This window comes from Lontra canadensis, unplaced genomic scaffold (assembly GCF_010015895.1).
Source record: "Lontra canadensis isolate GAN:19392208 unplaced genomic scaffold, GSC_riverotter_1.0 scaffold69, whole genome shotgun sequence".
Lineage (NCBI taxonomy): Eukaryota > Metazoa > Chordata > Mammalia > Carnivora > Mustelidae > Lontra > Lontra canadensis.
In genome coordinates this window covers 5175865-5199583 of record NW_022631063.1, presented here as the reverse complement: position 1 = coordinate 5199583, position 23719 = coordinate 5175865, and the positions used below count along the sequence as shown (strand labels likewise).

General features: G+C 37.5%; 1 protein-coding gene across 3 annotated transcripts in view; it reads right to left on the bottom strand.

The window, feature by feature from the left end:
* The window catches only part of XIRP2 (xin actin binding repeat containing 2), a 73810-nt gene that overhangs the window by 28964 nt on the left and 21127 nt on the right, over nucleotides 1–23719 (bottom strand). For 2 of the 3 annotated variants that reach the window (XM_032880365.1, XM_032880366.1), the window contains exons 2-3: nucleotides 20204–20364; nucleotides 15162–15299 (exon numbers count right to left, since the gene is read on the bottom strand). In XM_032880365.1, coding sequence (XP_032736256.1) covers nucleotides 15162–15299; nucleotides 20204–20260 — 195 coding nt within the window. In that variant the 5' untranslated portion in view covers nucleotides 20261–20364. Of the gene's footprint in view, nucleotides 1–15161; nucleotides 15300–20203; nucleotides 20365–23719 lie in introns of those variants that run through there. The other variant, XM_032880367.1, reaches the window with a different exon arrangement.

Below are 23719 nucleotides of genomic sequence, written 5' to 3'. Positions count from 1 at the left end.
TTCTGACCCATGTAAGTCCTTGTATAATCTATTTCAATAGTCTCCTAACTCTACTTCTTCCATCTTAATTGACCCCCTTTATTTCAACACTATAGAGCCAGAAACATCTTTCTTAAGTGCAGATCTATTCATCTTACTCTCTTGTTTAAGTTTCTTCAATGGCTCCTGATTGCCTTCGAATAAAATAACAGTTCTTTAACACAACATAGAGTTTTCTTTATTATCTGGGCTTTGCTTACATCTCCAGCTTCATACCGCAGTTTTGCCTCACTGTATTCACAAATATACTATTTTACCTTTTGTATAAAGTGCTCCTCTTGCCTAGAATGTAATTCTGTATTCATGAAAAATTATTTCAAGTCTCAGCTGGAGCATTCTCTGCTCTTAGATGTCTTCCTTGGCCCTCTTTCATTCAGAGTAAAGTTTATCACCTCCTGGTGTCCCAACAAATCTCATTTATATTTTCTATCATAGAATAATTGTGCTTTAATTATTTGTTATATGTCTATTTCTCTGATATAGTGAGCTCCTTGAGGGCAAAATAATATACACATCACTGAATTTTTGTTCCTAACATATGGTGAGTGCTTAATGACTATCAGCCGAATTAAAAAAATACAAGGCATAGACTCCAGAAGCAACCTTCTTAAGTTGGGATCATTTTGCTCACTTTCTTTGGGCAAGTTACTTAACCCTTCAACATGTCCATTTCTTGTCCTCTCCACCCTCCCCCACCAATAAAAAGGATTAATCAGGGAATAATAATAGTGCCTGTGTCAGAAGGTTATTATGAGGAGGAAGTAAGTTAATATAAGTGAACACCTGGCTCATAAGTATTACATTAGTGTTTGCTATCTTTACGTAACAGATATCCATTGCACACTTACTTTGTGTCAGCTATTTACAAGGTAAGCAAGGCAAAAAAAAAAAAAAAGATGGGATGAAAGTATTTTGTCTATGGCTCTATGAATTTTACTATTGAAATTTACCATGAATTTTTCATTATAGAACTAAGCCCAGAAACTAAGGAAACAAGTTCTAATACATATTTTTTTTTTTTCCACCAGAGAAGTAGTGGATTTGGGGGGATTTATTCAAAGTGAGAGAAGCAAAAAGCTGCCTGTGCACATTAGGACTCTTCCAAATCGTTCTGGCTGCTAGGACGTGGAAATACTCTAGAGAGACATGGCCAGAGTGTGGCTTTGTGATCACCTATTCAGTCCATCTTTCATGAACTCATACCTAGTGAACAGTCAGTTCACAGTGATTTAATCCACAATTATACATTTCTTCTCACACTTGCTCTTTCCTAAAGATCCTACTGTATGACTATCATTTAGACAATAAGTTAAGAATGTTAAGATTTATGTATTACCTATATATATATATATATTTTTATCCAGTCACATCTCCCAGTTTCAAACATCAGAATCTGAGCAATTTAAACAGGAAAGATAATTTGTTAAAGAGAAACTGAGTGGCAGAGGTGGGGAATGGAATTCATGGAATCTCCAGACTTCAGAAAACAAGACCTGGAGGTTTTGTAGTCAGTAACAGAGCTGAGTAATGCTGCAGAGCCATCCGGTGAATGCACCCATGCTGTTGTCACTGAACACCAGACACGTTCATTGCCAAAATTATCAAAACTACATAATGGATGTTGCTTCTAGAATAGTTACTTCTTGAGATTGGATGTTGCTAATCTCTTGCCACCAGCCATAATTAAGATTAATTCCACGTGGTCCCTGCTTCTCATGTCATTTCATCATTTCTTTACGCAAAGTCTGATTTGGGGGTATCTGATTGGTACAATCTAGTTCATACATCTGAGTCCTCGTTGCCAGGAAGGCTAGGAGAGAGTGTGTGGTATTTGCAGCTTCTCCTCATGGAGGCTGGTTCTGCCTCATTGGAAAGAGGCATTCCCAAGTAAAGAAGGAGTTTTGAATGTCAAAAAGAGTGAAAAGTGGCTATTACCCTTGTTACAACAGTGTAATTCATGAACACTGAGGTCTTCTTAACTAAACGGAAACCAGCTAAAAACGTTAAGTAAAGGTGTTTATTTTTGACAACAGATAACATAGTAGGAAACACTGTTCATGTCTTATAATGGAATTGATTTGGGCCTATTTCTTGGCAATATATGTTCCATGTGATACTACAAGGACATGTAGGAAGACTTAGAGATAGTACAATTGGTCTGCCAAGAGGTTGGAAAGAGTTCCTGTTATACAAACTTTCCTCCTCCTTTTACTGTCCCTCTGTGTCTCTGTAAACATCAGTCTTGTTCACTGGGAGGAATGACATTTTAAATCTTTATATAAAATCCAAACAGAGGGAAGGAACACAATAAAATAGATTTGGCTCCGATGCAACCATTTCAAGATTATCTGTGCAAACAAGGCAGTGTAATCATCAATTATGGCTACAAATGAATTATTCTGATCACTTGGGTTTTCTTCAAAATAAGAAAAAATGGGGGAAAATAAAAGGGTAACTAATTGCGGTTTCACTGGTGAATGTATCTACTAGCAACATGAGGAATGAAAAGAGATTGAAGTGGCAGACAGGGATATTAGATTATAGCTGGAGTTTGTCATCAATTCAAGTGAGAAATCAGGTAAATAAGTTACAACTAATTTCAGCCTCACTTAGAATCCTCATTTGTAATCTGCTGCGACAGAAAGTGGGGAAGCACTGAAGGAGATAGAGATGAGGCGCTACCATGGATTGAGTGTTGTACATGTCAGGAAATGTACAAGGTGCTTCACACTTGTATAAAACCTCATTTCCTTATAACTCTACTGTTCTTAAAATCTACATGCTGATTATACACAAAAGGGATTGAAGGAAGAATGATACACAAATTTTAAAAATACCAAACATACACCATGAATATAATGTTTTCATAAGAATTCCATCAGCCAGGGGCGCCTAGGTGGCTCAGTGGGTTAAGCCTCTGCCTTCAGCTCAGGTCATGATCTCAGGGTCCTGGGATGGAGTCCCACATCGGGCTCTCTGCTCAGCAGGGAGCCTGCTTCCTCCTCTCTCTCTGTCTGCCTCTCTGCCTGCTTGTGATCTCTGTCAAATAAATAAATAAAATCTTTAAAAGAATTCCATCAGCCAGCTATTTTGAACCAATTTTTTTTTTAAAGATTTTATTTATTTATTTGACAGAGAGAGTGAGCACAGGCAGACAGAATGGCAGGCAGAGGCAGAGGGAGAAGCAGGCTCCCCGCTGAGCAAGAAGCCCGATGTGGGACTCGATCCCAGGAAGCTGGGATCATGACCTGAGCCAAAGGCAGCTGCTTAACCAACTGAGCCACCCAGGCGTCCCTGAACCAATGTTTTTAACACCTAAAGGCAGTAAATGACATATTCTATGTGCTCTTATTATGTGCTTAGAGTGTGTTTAAGGTAGAGACAAGAGAAAAGGAAAGACATTATCCTCAACCAGTTAAATATCTTGAAGAACAGCACAATTCTGAGAGTCCTTCAAAGAACCCTAAAATTAATAATCATGTACACCAATTTGTATTGTGTCTTAACTCTTGAAAAATCACTGGGTCTTTCACTACAATATCTTTTTCACTATTATACCAGGTAACTACACATTTTTTTTTTCATTCTTTTAGGGCTAGTGATTCAGTGAAACATCTTTTCTATCAATTTAATATTGGTAATCAATGCAAAGGTTTGACAAATACAAAATATCAATGCCAGAAGTTTAAGAGGTCTCAAAATTGAAAAGAGGTTCTTACTAAAAAGGACCAAGGACTATTTGCTTTAAGTATGTGCTTATGTAGTTTCATTTTACATAAAAAAATCAACAATTATTAAAAAAATTGAGCCATTTAACTCCTACAGACTTATAAAAAATATCAGATGACATTTAAAGACATACTCTCTGATCTGTAATAGAAGTTCTCCCAATTAAGCTAATAAATACCGGTGCACTGTAAGCGACAGAAAACCTACCCACCTGCTGGAGGCTCATAACTGAAGATCAGGTTTGTTTTTTAAGGATGGATCAGATCAGATGAGATTCAAACAGGCATTGATAAAAAGGAATGATAGGTCTTTACAACTTACTTCAAATATTCAGATAAATACTTGATCTCCTATCTCAAGATTATAAGAGAGATTATATTGAACGTAAGTGTCAAACACAGAGCCCATGATTATTAAATGATTTAACTTGCATTTTGTGTGAAAAGATATTCTCTGTTTCACCACTGTTTTTATAGGAAGAAATCAACATATTTGCATTTGGCTGGGGTGATACACTTGTGAAACGGTAACAGAGGTGTCCTAAGGCGAGCTCAGGGAGGACAGAAACCTCCCGTGGAGCAGAAAGGTCAAAGCTCCTTTGATTTTGATTTTCAGTGCTAATACGCACCATAAAAGCAGGGCCTCACGGTCCTTCTTGCTTTTTAGGTTTTAAGCAGGAGGTGTAGAGAAAAGTTACCACAGGGATAACTGCCTTGTGGCAGCCAAGGGTTCACAGCGAAGTCACATTTTGAAAAACAACAACAACAACAATATACACACACACAAACATATTTGCATTTGGTTCTGATATAGAAAACGTAGATCTCTATGTGTCTGCAATTCTCTCATGCATAGTTTTTACACATTCCTTCTTCCCTGCAAATTATTGCTTCGCTTCTTTGTCTGTTTTCTATTACCAGACTTGATGGTATACTTTGTCATTATCTTAACTCCCCCTGTAATGGAAAAAGTCTAGAAAAATAAGAGCATGAAGGAAAAGGAGTTGAGCGGAAAAAAGGAAAATTCCTTTTTTAATCCTCTAAAAGAAAAAAAAAAGACAATATAATTGGGGGGAGCTGTTGATATTTGTAGAATTATGGCACAAAATATTTATGATAAAAGGCTCACAAACTGAACCCCAACCTAAAGGGCTGACTTCATCAAAGTTCCCCCCAGATCTCCCCAAAATGTGTCTGAACACCATGTGATATGAATTCTAGTATTAAATTTTTGTGATTTGTACTCCGAAGAGAGAAAAGAATTTCAAACGCAGGACGATGTCTTTAGCACTCTTGGTATTTCCCCAGGGTGGGGAAGGAAGATAGATTGAGCACTTGGCTCCCCCTGTTGGTATCAATTTGGTGGCTGGTCTACAATGTGTTTTGTCCTGCTGGGGTAGGAAATGAAGTAGCCTCAGCTGGCTCCTACAGAGATAATAAGTTGCTCCTTTCCATGGTAGATGACTCTGGGCAGAGAGGGATAAAGAACAAGGCTGTTGGAAGATGTGATCTTATTCCATGTGCAGTGATCTTGAGATCTGCATAGAAACTGCAAAAAATAAATTTCCCAAGCAATATTCCAAACAGTTATCTCTGCAATAGAATGGTTCTGAAGACAGAATGTTTTAACATCTCTTCCTTTTCTCAGGCCTTGTTTTTTCCCAGGTTATTGGGGGTGGGGTGGAGAGGGGAGTATGCTAATTTGTTTGTAATTATACAAACTAATCAATGAACATACAAAAGAATAGACGAAAGTATCTCGATCTAATCATTTTCAAAGACCCATGAGGATGGGTTTATTTAGAGAAATACTAGATCCAGAAGAAGTAGAAAGAGCTAATATTCTTATGTCAGTGCTTACAGAAAACACCCATTTTCATAAAACTAACTGTGGAAAAAACATTTTGCCCCTTCTACAAGTTTTATAAGCGTAATGATTCTGTTACGTTAAGGTTTCTTTTGCTATAATTTTCCTTGCTCCTCAAAAACTAGCAAAGTCTGTGAACTTAAAATCCCGCAGCTTGCCATTCTAACAATTCAAAAATAAAGCACCTTTAATTAGTATAGTGTATTGTTTCTATATTTGAGAATTCTATTAAGTATAATTATACAAAGAGCACATTTCCACTTTAATATGAGACTTCAAATTGAAGGAAGGGCTGTATCAACACATTCCTTCCTCCAGCTTTCCCTCCACGGCTCCCACCTCCTGTAAGTACAAGATGACATAAAATTCCATCATGTCCCAATGTCTGTCTTTTACATCTTCATCAACATCAGATACTTTGGGGGATCCCTGGGAACAGGAAACTCTGGGCGGTGATTTTGTGTTTTGTGGGAAAGGGTTTCGGTGACCCTCTCTCAACAGCTCTGGGCCCTGAGATAAGAACAAACAATACCACTCCTTTTCCCCTAAAGCAATCCCAATTCATTTTCCTTGAAAGGAGTGAAGGGGGTATCTGTAAGTGCACTTGTCTTCTGCAAATGAAATTGGAAATGGGTTCTATAAGAACAAATAGGTTTACAGAAACCCACAGTACCGTTAAGAAGAAAAGCTGTGGTAGTGGTACTCCAATAATTGGGGTAAACATCGCTCCTACAAATTCTATTTTGGAGCACAAGTAAGATGAATCTTAGAAAGAATAGCAACCAGTTTGGGATTTTTTGAAAGCACTTGTGCCTGTGCTTGCAACTCAGTCTTACTTAGCGGGTTTTTGTACTAACCCCCGGGCTCTGACAGCCTGAGAAATAGTGCCAGGGCACCCTTGTAGGATAATATTTCTCACCCCCTCCAAGTCACCAGGCAGATTAGCTCATTTAGTTATTAACAGCATAGGAAAGGAGCCAAGGCTGATTGCACACACTGGAAGGACTGCGTTATTTCATCAAGAGGACAGAGTTTCCACAAAGGACCAAGGCAAACATTTTGCCAGGGTTTAGAATGAGTTTCCCTTTTTAATGATGCACTGGATTGTCCTGCAGTGCTGCCCAGGGCAGGTAGGAGTGAATCCCTCTCTGCACTAGCAGGAGAACTCACATACTAACCGATTCTGCAGAAAGTAGCTGAAATTGGAAGTTGCAAAGGGACCATGACGAAGTCTTTATGGTCACACCTCAGCAGGCAGTAAATAATTACCATCGACTTCATCTGGGGACAGCCACCGTTAAGAGTTACAGTGTGTGGCTCCAAAGTAATGCCGTTGATGTCGGTAGATCACAGACATTAGTCTTAATTGTACTTCATGGGCATACCTCATGTCTTGAGGGAAGTGGACACATTGCTTTAGTTATGTGAAGAGCCAAACGACTATGAGCAGGTTTACTATGTTATTTAATAAAGTTGATCACTTTGCAATTAAATCCCATGTCTTTCAGAAAATAATAACTGTGTAGAAATATCAAAGGTACAAACTCAAGAGACATTAGGTGTACAGACTGTTATAATCCTATAAAATTAAAGCTTTTTTGATAAAAGATTACAATAATAAGTTAAGTATCAGTTTTAGTTAATTATTGGTACATTAGTGTGGCCTAAACTAATAAATTCATTCACTTTTTAGTTTATCTTTGTTCTAATTCTAAAATTCTAAGAATTTTGATGTATCTTTCCTTAGTTCATTTATACCATTATTTAGTTTAATTTTAATATTGAAATATAACTGTATATATACAAATAACAGTATTTTGAGAGTGTCTGAAATTAACAAAGGAGCTAACAGGGTTTGGGGTACCAGTAAATTGGTTGTTTGGCTGACAGACATTTATTATATTCACTATGATTTCCTTATGCTTTTGTTTTCTCTGTTCTCCATAGACCCGGAGAGCTGTACCATTCCCCCATCCCTGACCGCAAGCCAGAACAACTTAATCAGAATGACCTGGGCTGCCTGGGGAGTTCCTTTATTAATTTACACTTAAGGGTCTAAGCTTACTGAGGGCCTAAGTGACTCAGGGGACCTGAGCTCCCTCAGAGACTCCGTCCGTGTCTCAGCCTCATAGGGTGAATGGTTTCATTCTAAATCCTTATCTCATCAGAGAAGAAAGAGGTAGGAGGGGACAAGTCAAGGGCTCTGAAAAGCCGTCCTGCTTCAGGTTGGGGGTGATGCAGAAACTGGTGGACAGAGGACTCATTGGAGACCCACCACCACTGCATTGCTGCACCCCCAAACAGGAAACCTCGGGTGGAAGCATGGAATAGGGGCTTCATAAGGAGGGTGGGGCACATTTCTAGATGAACCAGGCTCATGCAGGCCATAATGGAATCAGGGTTTGGGGGGCCCATAGGAAAAGCCTTTCTTTCTTTTGTCCAGAGAAATACAACTTCTTACAGAGTTTAGTTTGTGTTTTTGCCTTTGTCTTCATTGTAGTTGGTGTGAGTAGTACTAACTGTGGTTAATCTACCTTGCAACTTGAGCAAGGAATTGTTTTTACAAAATATAATTCTTTTCGATTTGATATCTCTAGAAAAAAGTATGGGCTTCCGTCAAGACCTACAGAACCAGAGGTAGGTAGACATGGATAGGAAGAAGAGAGACAGGTGGAGATTGATTTAATGGCAAGGTCACCGGTGGCAAGATGGCAAGGCAGCCGTGGCCAGGGCACAGGTGTGGAAAGCAGCAATGAAACGTCCAATCATGAACATAACACAGATAGTTTTGAATGTAAAAGTAGAGGTGAAAAATTCAGTTTATCAAGTGTGCATCTCCAAACCCACAACTGGATCAAAGTTTGCATTTCTACTTATTGAACTAAAAAGGAAACCGAGCTGTTAGTGTAGGGCAAAGCTGGTTTGCTGTATGGTACCAGGAACTGGGATGTTTTGATTAATAAATAACTCAAGTGAACCAAATTCTGATAAACCAGCTTGTACAGGCCTGGCTCTTAGTGGGTTATAGACCTCAGTTGGTCGAGGCCATTGTTTTATTGGTTGCTTTATTTAGCAAACTCTTGGTCTTCTGATTCTGACTCAGCATTCAAAAATTAATCTTACTGTGTTCTTTTCAGTACCAAAGCTCACTCACAATAGGCACTGAGAAAGAGTTGTAGAAGATGGTTTAAATGGTTTGGCCAGTGGGAAATTTATGTGCATTCACTGGTCTATCTGGAGAAAGGTCAGGCTGATTGCCTGGCTGGTGTCAAGGAAAGAAATGGTTCTCTGGCAAATAGGGGCCCCTTATTTCTTAGTATTTGTACATATTATCATTGATGTTGAAAAAAGCACTTACTATATTTTATTCAGACAATTGGAGGAATGTATTTTACCTTCATTGTTTTGAAGCACAAACTAGAAAATGTCACAAGGTAGGTTCTACCCCTTACAAATGTTTTCCTCTCCCTTCCACACATCAACTAAAGCTAGCTGAGAGGCTATAGCACTTGCAGAGATGGAAAAAATTAACACTGCCTCAACTCTTTCTCTTTTCCTCATTTATTCAAGTAGGGTAGGCTTTTTTCTTTCTTGCCTGATTCAATTCATATATTAATTATATTTTCCTCTCAGTACATCATGTCACAATAAAGCGGTGAATAAAGCAGTCTTCAAAAGCAAATGCTATGTTATTCATTTGCTCCCACTTGAAAAAACGTGCTTTTACTCATAACGGCATCCCGGGGCGGCAGTGAACCTGTGCAAAGTATGTCTTATACACATTCCCCTCTGTGGCTTTCCCAGAGATCCCCCTCATCTTGTCATTGCCTAGAGTGGGGGGTTAAGCACTTTTTCCTCAGAAGGAGACCTGTTATTATAATTTTTAAAATATGCACTAAAGTTACTGACTACTTCAGAACAACAGATGCCCAAAGCATTCAGAGAGATGTTAATTGTAAACTAATCTTTAAGTACTTAATGAGCTCCTAGGAAATGATTCTGTCTCCAAGGGCCAAAGAACTAGGAAAAAAAAAAATAAATTGAAGTGTGTGAGTTGTGAGGCATAGAGCAATGTTATCCTTCTTTGTCTTTTTACATATATGTAAAATATTTATGGATCATATTTTCCTTTGAGAATAATTACCACCTGATTATGCTCTCTTAGCTTTAGCAAAAATATTGCTGATGATAATAGCTGGTGTTTATTGAACAATTCATATATGCCAGACATTTTACTAACAGCTTTACATGGAGCAGCTTATTCTATTCTTAAAACACACCCGCTACTTCATCCTCATTTTACAGAGATCAGGTGGCTAAAACAGAGGATTCTAACCTGGGCTGTCTGGCTTTGGAGCCAGCAGGCCTGACCATCACTCTGGATTCCTGTTTGCATGATGTTACTTTAAGTTGTAGGAGTCATTAAAAAATACTATTAAAAAATAACATACACAATTAAATTACAATATGAGACACACTTTTGATCACAAACTTATCTGTTGATAGAAATCTAGGTTAGGTTGGGGCTGTCAATAGAAATCTACGACCTTGAAGAATTATGTACACAGCAGAAAGCTAAAGGTAGGTTTAAAGCACTTACAGGAGAAATGCTTTGCAATGTGGACATTTCTCTGATGAAAAATGTTTAGTCTGCTAGAAAATAATTATGGGTCACCTTTAAAGAGTCTAAAACACACAGATGTCAGATTATATCTGTCACAAACTGTCAAAAATGTTTTCTATCAACCTAAAATTGTCTAGGGATTGTTTCAAATCCACATAACTTTACAGAGTGCTAATGTTTGCATTTGGGTTTTTGAGACAGCAGCTATACCCAGAAAGATGTGTACTGGCTTGCAGCTTCCTCATGGTCCACGTGAGGGACAGCCGTGGGAGTGGTCAGGAAGACCTCACATTCTTGACATGGATTCATTTCATTTTCACATAAAAGCAGTCGCCTAAGCCCTGTGTTGCACTGATTACTTCCAAAATTTTGGGGGCTCCATCTGCTCCTTCCCACTTAAGCCACTTAGAAAAGAAAACACCAAACCAAACCAAGCAACCTCAGAAGAGTACAGGCTTCCAGGACTCCAAAATTAATAAGCAAAGAGCTACTCAGGACGGTGTAAGTATGGGGGAAAGAAAATAAAGACATTCCTGTGAGAAGATGAAGATCAAACCCTGAGTGTGAAAATATGGCACAAAAAGGAATGTTGAGACTGCTAATGAGTCCAAGGTTTATCTTGGGGGTGACAGGGAATGTCGTAAAATTGGATAGCAGTGACACCGTACGACTTTGTAAAGACACTACACAGCCACCGAATTGTACGCTTAAGATGTGTGGCTTTTACGGTACACAACTTCTATCTCAATAAGTCTGTTAAAAAAGAAAAAAGAAGGAAAGGAAAGTCTTGAAAACACAGAAACTGTAGTATAGGCAAGTGAAAATGAACTCAGAAAAGAGATGATGGCCGTTTCACATCAATAACACATGCATTCTAATACTTTCTGCAGCGTATTTCAAGGCACCCTTTTAAGAATTCGGGAAAAGATTAAATAACATTTCCTCAACACATTTTTTTAAGAAGCTGAACCCTCGCCCCACGCCTCCCTCACCCAGTGGCTCTGACGGTCCAGAGTGGCTGCTTTTTCTAATTTACATAAGGATTCTCCACAGGCTAGCAGTGGTGATGCCGCTTACTGAAACAGGCAGAACCATGAAGCATGACAAGTCTAGAATATATAAATAGGACATTATCCCAGACAGCATAAATGAAGTTCCTATATTTTATACCCCCCCTCTTTTTTTCTATTTCAGAATCCCTTTTTGAATAAAAGGAAGTCTGGTAAAATAGTCTGATCAATCAGCAGACAGAGGGGTCTTTAACCTGAGAGATAGCTTAATTTCCAAAACTTGTCTAGCCCTGTTGTTCATCTCCCAAACGACTACCAAATAGCTAATTACCCTGAAACATCTGACTTTAGTATATTAGAAAGGAGAGAGGCAGATTGAACTTCTTACACCTTGTAAGATTATCAGTACTTGTAACATCAAATATTGTCAGAAGTTCAAAACAAATGTTCTTTCTTAACTCTAATTAAATTTGATATTCAAATTAGTATTAGTTTTTATATGTTAACAAAATTTTTCTTTTTTTTTTTTTTTTTTTTGGCCAGGGGCAGACGTAGCAGAGAGGTAAATCTCAAGTACTTTCAACAAGCAGACTGAAAATACCATCTGGGTGGACAACATCTTTGGGAAGACAGAATTAACTATCTGCCTTTACCTGTAAACATCCTCAATCCCCGCTGACAAGGGAAGCAATTTTTAGAATACATTAGATAGCTGTAAAAGTTTAAGTGAATATCTAAGACATGATTTTCTACGTTTTCCCCTCTATAATCAAATTTGATGTGTGTCTCAAATTTGTAATAAGGATTATAAATTAGTCATTTCATTTTCTAAGTACAGATGACTTTTTTTCTTTCATCTTCCCACAGACTTCAGCACACAGTTCAATAAAAGATATTTACTAGTTTATTCTAACATGTTTCCTTTATATATTATTTATATTACATGGCATCATGACCAAGGCTTAGTCGTTCCCCATGGAATTTTTGTGTATTATTAGTATGTCTACAAGTAGATAATGAAACTGAAGTTCAGAGAGGTCACTATTTGCCCAGAGTCCTGCAGATATTCAGACTTCTAGTGCATGGTTTTATTTATTACACTCATAGGCATTAATATTTCATGTTCCAGAGGAGGGACTACCGCTTATGTTAATAGATTCCATTCGCAAGGAGCTTATAGTAGGGGGGGTGTGTATGTGTGTGTGTGTGTGTGTGTGTGTATGTAACATTTATATGTTGCTGCTGTGGGTTGTGCTTTTACCCAGTATCCATTTATTTTCCCTTGATAACTGAATGCCGAGAACTTCCACTTAGGTCAACAAGTACAGAGGCTTCAGCCGATCAGTGTCCCCCAGCTGTAGCAATTAGTTCTAGGAAGAACGTGAGTGTTCCATTTAGAGTCAATTAGATGCAGTAAGGCTTGGTCCTAAAACTTCTGGGAAAAAGATCTCACTTTTTCTCTGCATCTTTTTTACTACTATCTGGGGGAAACCTGGGTGAGAATGGGACCAGCCCAGAAGAAGTAAGGTTAAGAAAAAAAAAAAAAAAAATAGAAAGAAAAGAAAAGAAATATGTTGAAGGTGATACTTATTATTGTTTTTTAATACATACTGTGTTATACTTACAATGGGCCAGGCATAGCCTTAAACACTTTATAAATATAATCCATTTAATCATCTTAACAAACTTATGAGGTAGGAACTATTACAATCTTGACTTTATAATTGAGGAAACTGAGGCCCAGATAAGCTAAGGAACTTGCCTAATGTCACACATCTAATAGATGAAGGAGTATGGATTTGGACGCAAGTAATCTGGCTCCGGTTTCTATGCTCTTAACTACTATGCTAGGGACATTGTTGAAACCATACATTAATAGTAAGGAAATACATATTTAACAATGGGTTCTCAAGGAAAAAAGGAGATAAAAAGGAGAGAAGGAAAGAAAGAAAGAGAAAGAAAGAATATCCCTGATTTGTTGTATTTGCCAATTTCTCTATTTCAAATACTCTGGCTATGGCGGATTTCAAGCTATTAACATGACATTATCTGGTTTGCAACATTCCTAAACACTTAATAACCACAGGCTTGGTACAAGCCAGCTGCTCCAATATATCACTGGAGTGGATACCAGATCTCCCTTCCACAAGACTGCATGTTTGTGAATCTATAATGTTCCATTTGGCTTAAGCCACTGTTGGTTGGGATTTCTCTCTCTTGCAATATTAAGGAGTCCTAACTGACTTCAGGTTTCATGGATAATGAAATACTTTATGGAAACTGCTCTTTGTCATATAAGACCTCCACATGATATGGACAAATCCTTCATCAGATACTGCATCTTAATCAGAAACAGAGAGTTGAGGGGTGATGAATTTGGTCTGTGTGGCACTGACTATATAATTTTCCAGACCTGGAGCAAAATGAGAATGACAGGCCCAGGTCCCTTTTTCTAAAAGTATTAAGCATTTCAAGATGATGATAGCAAAGCATTAAGCTAAGTGCCGCTCGCCTCTGAGAATGCGGCCCTGAGGGACTCCCCAGGGCCATGACGGTGAAGGTGTCCGGTGAAGGTGTCCTTGTGTTAGTGTCACTCAGCTGGTAAGTGGCAGGGTGGGGGCGGGGGCAGGGGGGCTCTAAAGTCAGATCTACAAATCCCATAGCTCTTACACTCTTTCACAATGTTTCCTTACAAAACAAAGGATCTGTCCATACACAGATTACCATCTGGAATTTGTTACTTAAGTTATTAATGATAACTAACAATATTTTATATTGTTGATCCGTTTCAAGCAAACACACAACTGACTCACTTATAGACTCCCATGTTGCTGCAACAGCTATATATTAGACCACAAATATATCTAGTCTTAATTTCTTATTTAAATTTTGTTTCCTTTAGGCAAAGTTATCTTCCCCGAAATTCATTGAGCTATTTATATTGTGCAATTTTTACTTCTCAGACAAAGCCAGAAAAAGAAAACAAATACTATTTCACATATCAGATTTTTAATCATTCTGTTTGATATATTCTCCCCCTCCCTCCCCCACCCATACTTTACCATACAATTGCCTTAATTTTAAAAATATAGATAACTCCAAATATCCTAAAGATTTTTCTTAAAACAAAAACCAAATGAACAAAAACCCACCCTTTATCTTCCACTACAAAATTTTAGAAGTACCCCAGTTACTCTCTTCCTCATGGAAAACATGGACCTAAATACAGCTGTTTACAGTGCAATTACTATTTTTCAAAGTACAGAGCTCAGTCTAATGGGTTTTATTACTGAGATTCTCACATTCAAAAATCATTATAACCCAAGACAATATTTGGTGATCTATGATAATGGAGGAATGAAATGGGGGAAAATCTTTTATATAAGATAAAATATAGTAGTTGCATTATGCAGTTTTATGTAACATCTGGGTTCTACTACTCAATTTTTGATGATTTTAAAGAAAACAGAAAACTAACCACAATGATCAGCTAAATAATGCTTCACACTAAATCTATGCAAACAACCAGTGGATAGTTTATCATGAATTATAACCTAGAAGCAGAGGCTCAATATAAACGTGGCCTTCAACATTTCTATTTACTCGTTGACTAACCCAGGCTATTTAATTTTCATTTATGTTTGAAACATGAGAAGTGGAGAAGAAAAATATTCCAGCACGGTTTCCTAGAAATATGACAAAATGCTCCAAGTAAACAAATCAATACATTGATATGCTTTAAAGATGATTTTCTAAAGCATCTTAAAATTACAATATTTGTTAATGAGTAATGAAAATAAATGTACCAGCGAACAGGGGTCTTTCTGCTTTGGCACGGAAATGAGAACACTTAGACCACATGTGATTTATCCATTTACCTGCAGTCACATTACCTGTTCAGATCTGTTTTGGTGCTGGTATTGGTACTGAGACAAGGTATTACAAGAAGAAGCAAATTTGTCCTTCTCAAATTGTTTCTTCACTCTGGCCAAACCACCAGGCACTGTGCACATTCCAGATTCTTCCATCATCTAAGAAAATTTAAGAAAAAAGGAAAATTCAGCTTTGTATTTGCTCAAGATGGGACTTACAAGTTATTATTTTTTATAGTTGACAATTATTAATGGGTGGTATATTAAAAAACGCGAACACGCGCAATTATTTCAGTAGAACCTTACAGAAAACCTTAATAAAAAATAATCTCTTCATGTTGTTTTCTCATTTATCAGTGTTTGATATAAAGTCAGAAGGACCTTCAAAATATTGAGTTAGTTCTCCTTATCTCAGATAGATTTTGATATCTGGAGATGAGACCTGTAGGATTGTAGGATGTATTTCTCTAATAATACACAGACTAGAAGAAATTAGAATAATGGATTCAATTTTAACTCACAGTAAGGTTGTCATTAAAATCCCAAACATCTACATAAACAACACATTATTAAGAATATTAAAAACACATTGGGTAGGGTATGTGCTATGGTGAGTGCTGTGAAGTGTGTAAACCTGGAGATTCACAGACCTGTACCCCTGGGGAAAAAAAAATATATGTTTATAAAAAATAAAATTAAAAAAAAAAGAATATTAAAAACATTTGACTCATTCCAAAATGTATTCAAATCACTAAAGATGAATAGAATAAGCCTCTCTTATGCAAAAATGTCAATAGCAGTCATAGTAACAGCTACTTAATACTAGTGCTGAGTGGTTTGTATGTGTTTACATATATCTTGTCATTTGATGTTTCTCCATATTCTGTGAGACATGGGCATTTATTCTCATTTTAAAATGGGGAAATTGAGGTTTGAGCATGTAAGGCAGCTTGTTAAGTTCTCATTGCTGGGATGTGAGTAGAAGCTGGAATTTGAAACCTATCTGTCTTAATGACTGCTGTCTGTCTTAATCCCTAGTACTAAAGGACAGGCAGAAAAACTACTCTGGGGGTGGCATACCACAGGACTTAGCTTGGAAGGTTTAAGCTTAGAAGGATTCTAAGGCTATTATTGGCATTTTGCAGAACAGAAAGCCTTATTCAACAGACATCATTTGGAGCAACTTGAAAAACACTGAGGAGCCTTGTCAGATCTTATGCCCCTGTGGGAAGTGCGGTAACTTAAGGGCTTTGGTTCTGATGATTCAACTCACTCCCCAGCCCAGCAGGCACTCAAGCCCAGATGGAATGACAACTCTCAAGCAAACAGGCCCCATGCCAACCAGTCCTCCTCCAAGAAGCCTCCAGGACCGCTTAAAACTGGGAAGGGATTCAGCAACCCTTCAAATCACAGGAGGTTTCCTGAGGTCTGGCCCAGTCCTGACATAACCCTGAAGCCTTGAGACCTGGAAGTAACTTCATGTCCGTAAACTGAAGTTACCCTAACATGGACTGTGGACTCCTGGGATCCGGAAATCATGACCCAATATGTAGTTTCTCAAACAGATACTAAAAACACAACTATAATCTTGGGGTTTCCCATATTCCAAAATATCGGAGAATGAATTAATAATCGGCATTATCGGAATTACTAGCAAATCCAAATGGATGCTTTAACAAATTTATAAGCTTTCTAAGAATATGTATATTTGCTGCATGGGAAGAAGGGATAAAAGAATGCATCCTTCTGTGTTTTAGATACATATTCTAACAAATTCTGCAACGAACTTCAAATAGAAATCCTGGTCAGTTACTGCCATTTGATACATGTTAAGGTCATGAGAAAGTGTGTCATCTATTTTGAAATTTAAGATAAAGAAGGGAAAGGGTGAATTAAGGTCACAATATTTCTTATACCCCTCCCTGACATTTAATGTACATAAGTGGCCTTCCGTGATTGATCAAACATAGATAATATATGAGTATTAAATTACGGAAATTAAGGCAATTATTGTTAAGAAAAAGCCTACTCTTTCCAGCAACTATAAACAAGGTCCAAATCATGTGCAAATTAATCTAGTAAGCCTCAGTAATCATGCTAATGACTGAATACTTTCCTAATAAGTGCATTTTCACAAAAATATCAGTTCCTATACTGAACATGTTGCCTCTCATCTACCAAATGGATTAAAAATCCAGTATATCCATTCTTTTCTTTAACATTGTGCTTTGGATTCAGACCATATTACATATGCAAAAATTCATATAGTTAATGAATTTTATCAGTAGTCCTACTATTACACTGTTACTGCTGCTCAACCACCTAAATGAGAAAGTCTTTTGAATTATAATTGAGCAATGGTGATGTGATTTCTTTATTTAGCTCAGCTTGTAAGTGAACATTTATATATGTGATCTGGCCGGACTTGCTCAAGGAGCAGTCTGTGGGCACGAGCTGCAGTGATGTTTCCTTTTATTCTTGGACTCAGAAATAAGATTTGGAATCTAATGGGTATGCCCATAATAATTAAGTCATTTTATTAACAAGTTAATTTAAATACCTACTTAACATTAACTCCTTTCAATAATAGGGTACTTTGGGTGCCTGGGTGGCTCAGCTGGTTAAGCGACTGCCTTCAGCTCAGGTCACAATCCCGGAGTCCTGGGCTCAAGTCCCACATTGGGCTCCCAGCTCCACAGGGAGTCTGCTTCTCCCTCTGACCTTCTACCCTCTCATGCTCTCTCTCAAATAAATAAATAAAATAAAATAAAAAAATAGGGTACTTTAACTACCTGACACTTACTTGGGTTAATATATTACACAATTATCTATTGTCTTTACAAAGAACTATTGTTGGGTCCTTGGGCATAGTAGAAATAACATAGTTTGGGGGTTGGATAAATCCGAGTTCTGACACTTATGACCTCAGACTAGAATTCAAGTTTTATTTCTTAAAAACTGTGAATAACAATATATTTTCCACATATTTCTTGCATTAAAAAAGATAACAAATAAAATCTCACAGCACAGAATCTGACATTTTAATTCATCGCTTAACAAATGTCATCTCCCCTTTCTCTTCTGGGACTCTCCCGCAGACCACTGCCTTTCCACAGGCATGACTTTTATTTAGGTTCGACCAAAAGCCATCTGGCTAAGGCTGGGACCAGGAGAAACTGATCTCAGTGTGACTGAAACATAATGGATTCAGTTTGGGGCCAAATCAGAGACCTCCAGATTTTACACATAAAACACTTCGGTTATGTGTATAGTCAGAAATGTTGTTAAAGGCAGTTTTCATGATTTTGTAATTGAACAGACATTTGTTCTGTCTGACCAGGTAAGGGATTAAGGCAGTTACTTTGTTTTTCTTTAGATATTTACCAGGATTTCTCTGAGATAATGTATGTGCTCTTCCTCCCCAACACCTACATAATATTAACTTAGGGCCGAACCAAATAACGGCATTTGTTGGGCCACAGGTGCTTTCTTGTGTGAGAGGAGGCAGTTGAATTCAGTTAAAAGAGCACGGGAGTCCAGACACCAGGGATTTAGTCTGGCTTTGTCACTAACGCATGACCTCCCATAAATCACTTCCCCTCAGTTTGTTTTGCCTGTAAATGGGCAGAGAAGAAAGGATTATTAAATTATTTATATGTAGGCTACCTTTATGAAATAATTAACGTTTCATTTTTGCATTAAATAGTGGGATAATCAAGTTTTCTTAATGCCTGATTTAAATATTCTTTTTTGTATAAAAACAAATTTGTCTTATGGTGTATTCTCCTAGTACCTGTAAAGAAAAAAGTCTTCCTAAATATATATATATAAAATGTTTACTGAATAACCCTTCTCTCACTGGGTACTTTCAAAATCTGTTTCCCCAAAAGTCTTTTCTCCAATTTCAAACACTAATTTGTAGTAAAGTTTCTTGATGATCCAGCAGGGGGCGCTATCTAAGAAGACTGGCAGGAGGCACTGGTGTGATTCTGTTTATTTTGGAAGAGCTCGAGCTACTTCTGTGATTTCTGTATATTCATTCAAAATCCATGCTGCATCTGCAATGGATTTTAATGACTATGTAAAAACTTAAATGTCATTTGGAATTACAATATTGTTAATGAGTTTGGCACAGTCAGACTTGTCTCTAAATAATTTGTAAAGAAGAATGTTAAGAGTGGCTATTTTAGAACACCACTCTTCTTGGCTATTCTTTCTCTTTCTCTTTTGGTTAAATGAACAACTTTGCTAATTTGGAGATTATAATTATAAAAGAGTATCCTTACATTCCATTAAGCTATAAAGCTGCTACTAATAAAATGACTCATCAAACCCTGTGGATTGAAGGCCACAGATGATGGAACCCAACAAATTCTTTTGAATATGACTTTATTATGCTTTGGCTCTAAAAATTGGTGGTCCTACTGAATCCTGCTGTTTCCTATAATCATAATTGGTTTAGCAGAGTGCCTACATTGCTAATCTCCCTCATTTCTATGTTGATTAAGCTACTCTTAATGGATTTAGTGCGTACAGAGAAATGAGAAAAGCAAAAAAAAAAAAAAAAAAAAGAAAAAAGAAAAAAAGAAAAGATACCACCAGTGAATTTAAATGAACTATCCATGAGACCAAGGAGGGCAGCATGCAGACCCACATTATTAAAATCTGAAATTAATTCCCAACCTTCCTGAGGAGAATAGCTATAGGTTAAATGATAATGACAGCAATAATAACACATTTCTACCCTGCCTTATGGCTTACACGTAAATTATCTCTTTGACTTCTCTCTAAGACCCTCTGTGCTGGATGGCTAGTCCCATTTTGCAGTTAAAGAAACTGAAGCTTAGAGAGGGGTTAGGATAGTAGCCCAAATTCACACAGTGAGGAAGTAGCAGCTCTGAAGCTTAAACTCATATCCTCTGACTTTGATTCAAACTAGGTCTGCTTTTTCTACTATATCCCACTGCCCTGCCGTATCCTGTACTGCGAAGGAAGGAGGGTGTGTAAAGGTCAGACCTCAGTGAGCCCATTGCCTCATGCAGAACCAACCGGGAGCAGCTTACATTGGCAGAGAAGCTGCGGTAGTCACCCCTGGAAACAGCTGCCTGGTACCTCTCCATCCGCTCCTTCAAGGTCACCACTTCCTGGAGGTCTGACGCGCCCTCGCTCTGTGCACCACCGTCTTCCGCAAATCCACTCGCAGGTTTGTTAGGGCCAACAGTCACTGAAAGCAAATGTAGCACGCTCAGATATGTGTTTCGGGCTTTGAAAAGAAAATAGCATCATCTTATGAACAGTAAAGGCATTTTAAATATCTGCTCTCATAAGACAGACTGCGACATTTCACAGTACCGTGTTTTCAATGTCCCACAGTCACCCTCTTCTCTTCAAGCTTTCAAGCAAAGCTACAAAATGCCTACACGGGGCGTATGGTCATGCACACTTCAAACAAAAATATTGTCTCCACTCTTACTCTTGTGATTATTCTGATGAAAAACAGTTATTAAGAGTTCCATAATGTTAATAATGAACCTTTCTGAGGCACTGTGTGTTGAATTTAGGTTAAACGCTGTGAAGAGCGTGATCTCATTTACTTCTCTAAGAACCTCATGAGGTAGGTGCTATTCTTTTCTGAAATTTATAGATAAGAACGTAGAGAGTCACAGTGGTTAGAAAACTTTCCCATGATCACACAATTAATTAATTTGATGGGTGGACTAAATCTTTAGCAAGTCTAAAAATTGCTCTTTGATTCTCTCTCCACCCTTTAACACTCGAGGAGATGGATCTAGCTAAAATAAAGGATTGCCATGAGAATTATAGACTGTGGGTTTATTTCTTTTATTCACAGAGACATGTGTTACATGAGAGAGAAATAATAGTACCGTTAGAAAAAGCTTTGTCAGTCACCCATTTCAGATGGTCTGATATTTTCCCATTTAAGCCATCTACCTGACAAAAATACAGGGTAACAATTGCATGCCTGGAAACACAGCAAAAGATTGACTGCATGATCGCAGAATAACAGTGGTTAGAAACAGAAAGGTCTTCAAGAGCATGCAGTCTAACCTACTCTAACCAGCTCCTTTTAGGCATATGGAAACATGTCTAACTAAATGTTTCCTTATGTGAAAGGAAGAGGAGGACTCTCCATAGTTCTTCAGTTACATGTGCCAGAGCTGGACTCAAAACCAGAGTTTCTTCCTAATCTAGTATTCTTTGCTGTTATCACTTTGCTTAATGGTTTGCTGTTCACTTTCAAAGAACCCTAATTCCAAAATCATTGCAAGGGCTTTTTCTGGGACCATTCGGTGTATGGTCCCTTACCCACATGGATACACATGTCCATGGGTGCATGCATGTCAGTATCATGTACATTCATTACTCATTCACACACCCCCTGCCGTTCACTTTAGGACTGGTAATTTCTGGAACTCACAGAGCAGGGCTCTTCAGTGTACTTTGTTATTTGGATTGGTTTAATTTAATCACTGTAAACCAAGACCCAAACAATTCCTGGTGAGAGACAACCGAGCTGTTTCTTCCCTTTCCTGTTCTTCCTACCTCCTTCTCCAGCTCCCACACTGAACCATCTTATAGAATGGTTTGCTTTTTCTATTTTTAGTTTCTTTTAAGGTTTATGCACACAACAGATGAGAACAACTTCTGTGATCCAGAAAAAATGAATAATTATTTGTTTTGGCTCCCTGAGTATTTGATTTTCCATAGGGAGTTCTTATTCAAATAAACATTTTCACATATTTCAATTAAAATTGTAAACATATTTTACTTTACATAAATACAAAATATACGGGAATACGAAGTTGTGATATATGCACACTATGACTGTACAACACTGATCAACACTGATTTGTTCATAACAAATGTCAGTTATTTGTGAAATTCACCTGACATTCAAAACCTCATATCCATACAAAAGTACATTCTTCCAGTTGATTCTGATAAAAAGACTTTCTCTCATGCTACTGAAAGTCTTTCACATGTAAAGAAAGTATATCTTTATTTTCCCCTGTGGATTATCTGTCTACACAGATGAATTCAATTTCTATTCAACTATACTATGACTTTATGAATGATCACTATATAGATTTTACTGAACTTGACTCCATAAAGTTTTTCCACATTAAAATATAAATTTCACTTTGTATATTATTCATAAAAGATGTCATTCTTTTAGTTATCTTAACAGAAAGTCAGCAATTTATTTTTGCTAAAGTTTACAGATGGTATTTACTTTTCAGATATTTGACTTTTATCATTTTTCATCCTACAGGGAAAGGCCCAAGATTAGTGGTCAGGAAATCAATGGACTGATTATTAAGAGATTCGGATTCCATTGCCTTGTGGGCTTTCATTTGATCACAGAAAATACACTACATCTTAATTTCTCTCTCTTTCCCATCAGTATTTGCCTACACAGATAGTCATAGAGTAGAAAACTTACCTTGAGTTAACAAGCTGTGTCCATATTGTTTCTTAACCTTCTAACTCAATGTCTATCCTTTCCTCACCTGATAAGTGATTTTTCTTGCCCAGTGTACTATAACACACTGTATCTATCTGCTCCTATCCTGATGTTGATGACACCTGATATAACTTTTTAAAGTTGATCAGACAGTGCCCTATTTTTAAGATTGTTTATTTGAATGAGAGAGAGAGAGAGTTGGGGGTAGGTAGAAGCAGAGGGAGAAGGAGAGAGAGAATCTTGAGCAGACTGCATGCTGAGCGCAGAACCCTACTCAGGGCTTGATCTCATGACCCTGAGATCATGACTGGAGCCAAAACCAAGAGTTGGATGCCCAACTGACTGCATCACCCAAGTACCCCTAGACAGCCCCTTTCTTAGGGATAGGTGAGGAAGAAGACAGGGACATTAGTTCCTCCCACCTCTTACTGTGACATCTCAGAAGGCTTGAATGCAACTGAGATTGGAGAACACCATGAAATGAGTTTAGGGAACCTTTAAAGAGAGGGGTGACACAGAAGAACAAGTAAAGATGCTCATAAAATACCTATGGAAAAATAGGGGGAGATTTGCATACTTGTAGGTATAGAAATCAGACTGTGAAAGAATATGGGACAAAGCTAAAGTGGTCTGTTAAAAAAGAAGGGAAAACAAACTTTTCAAATGACCATTTCAGCTAGAAAGCATTATAAATATTAACAACACAGAATCATTGTACTAGACGTGACTTGTCTCCAGGGCTTAGTGGCAATTCATTGTTCAGATGAGTAAATGAAAATCCAAAGAAGTTCAGTGAATTCTCCCAAATCTCCAGAATTAATGGCTTAGCTGGACACAGAATCCATTGCACCCTAAATGTCAACTGTTCTCTTTTGTTTGCTGATGAGAAAATAATTGCCAACCCACCCAAAATAGTTCTTCTATGTAGAACAGAATAAATCCTATAAAGCAGAAGGAACATATAAAGGAAGCACTTTGAAAGAAAATAAAACACTAAAAAATACAAGCTGTTATGAAAATGATTATATGCCAAGGATAAGAATGTCTTTTATAAGAATTCTGAGGTTCTTAGGGAAAAGATTTATATTATTAT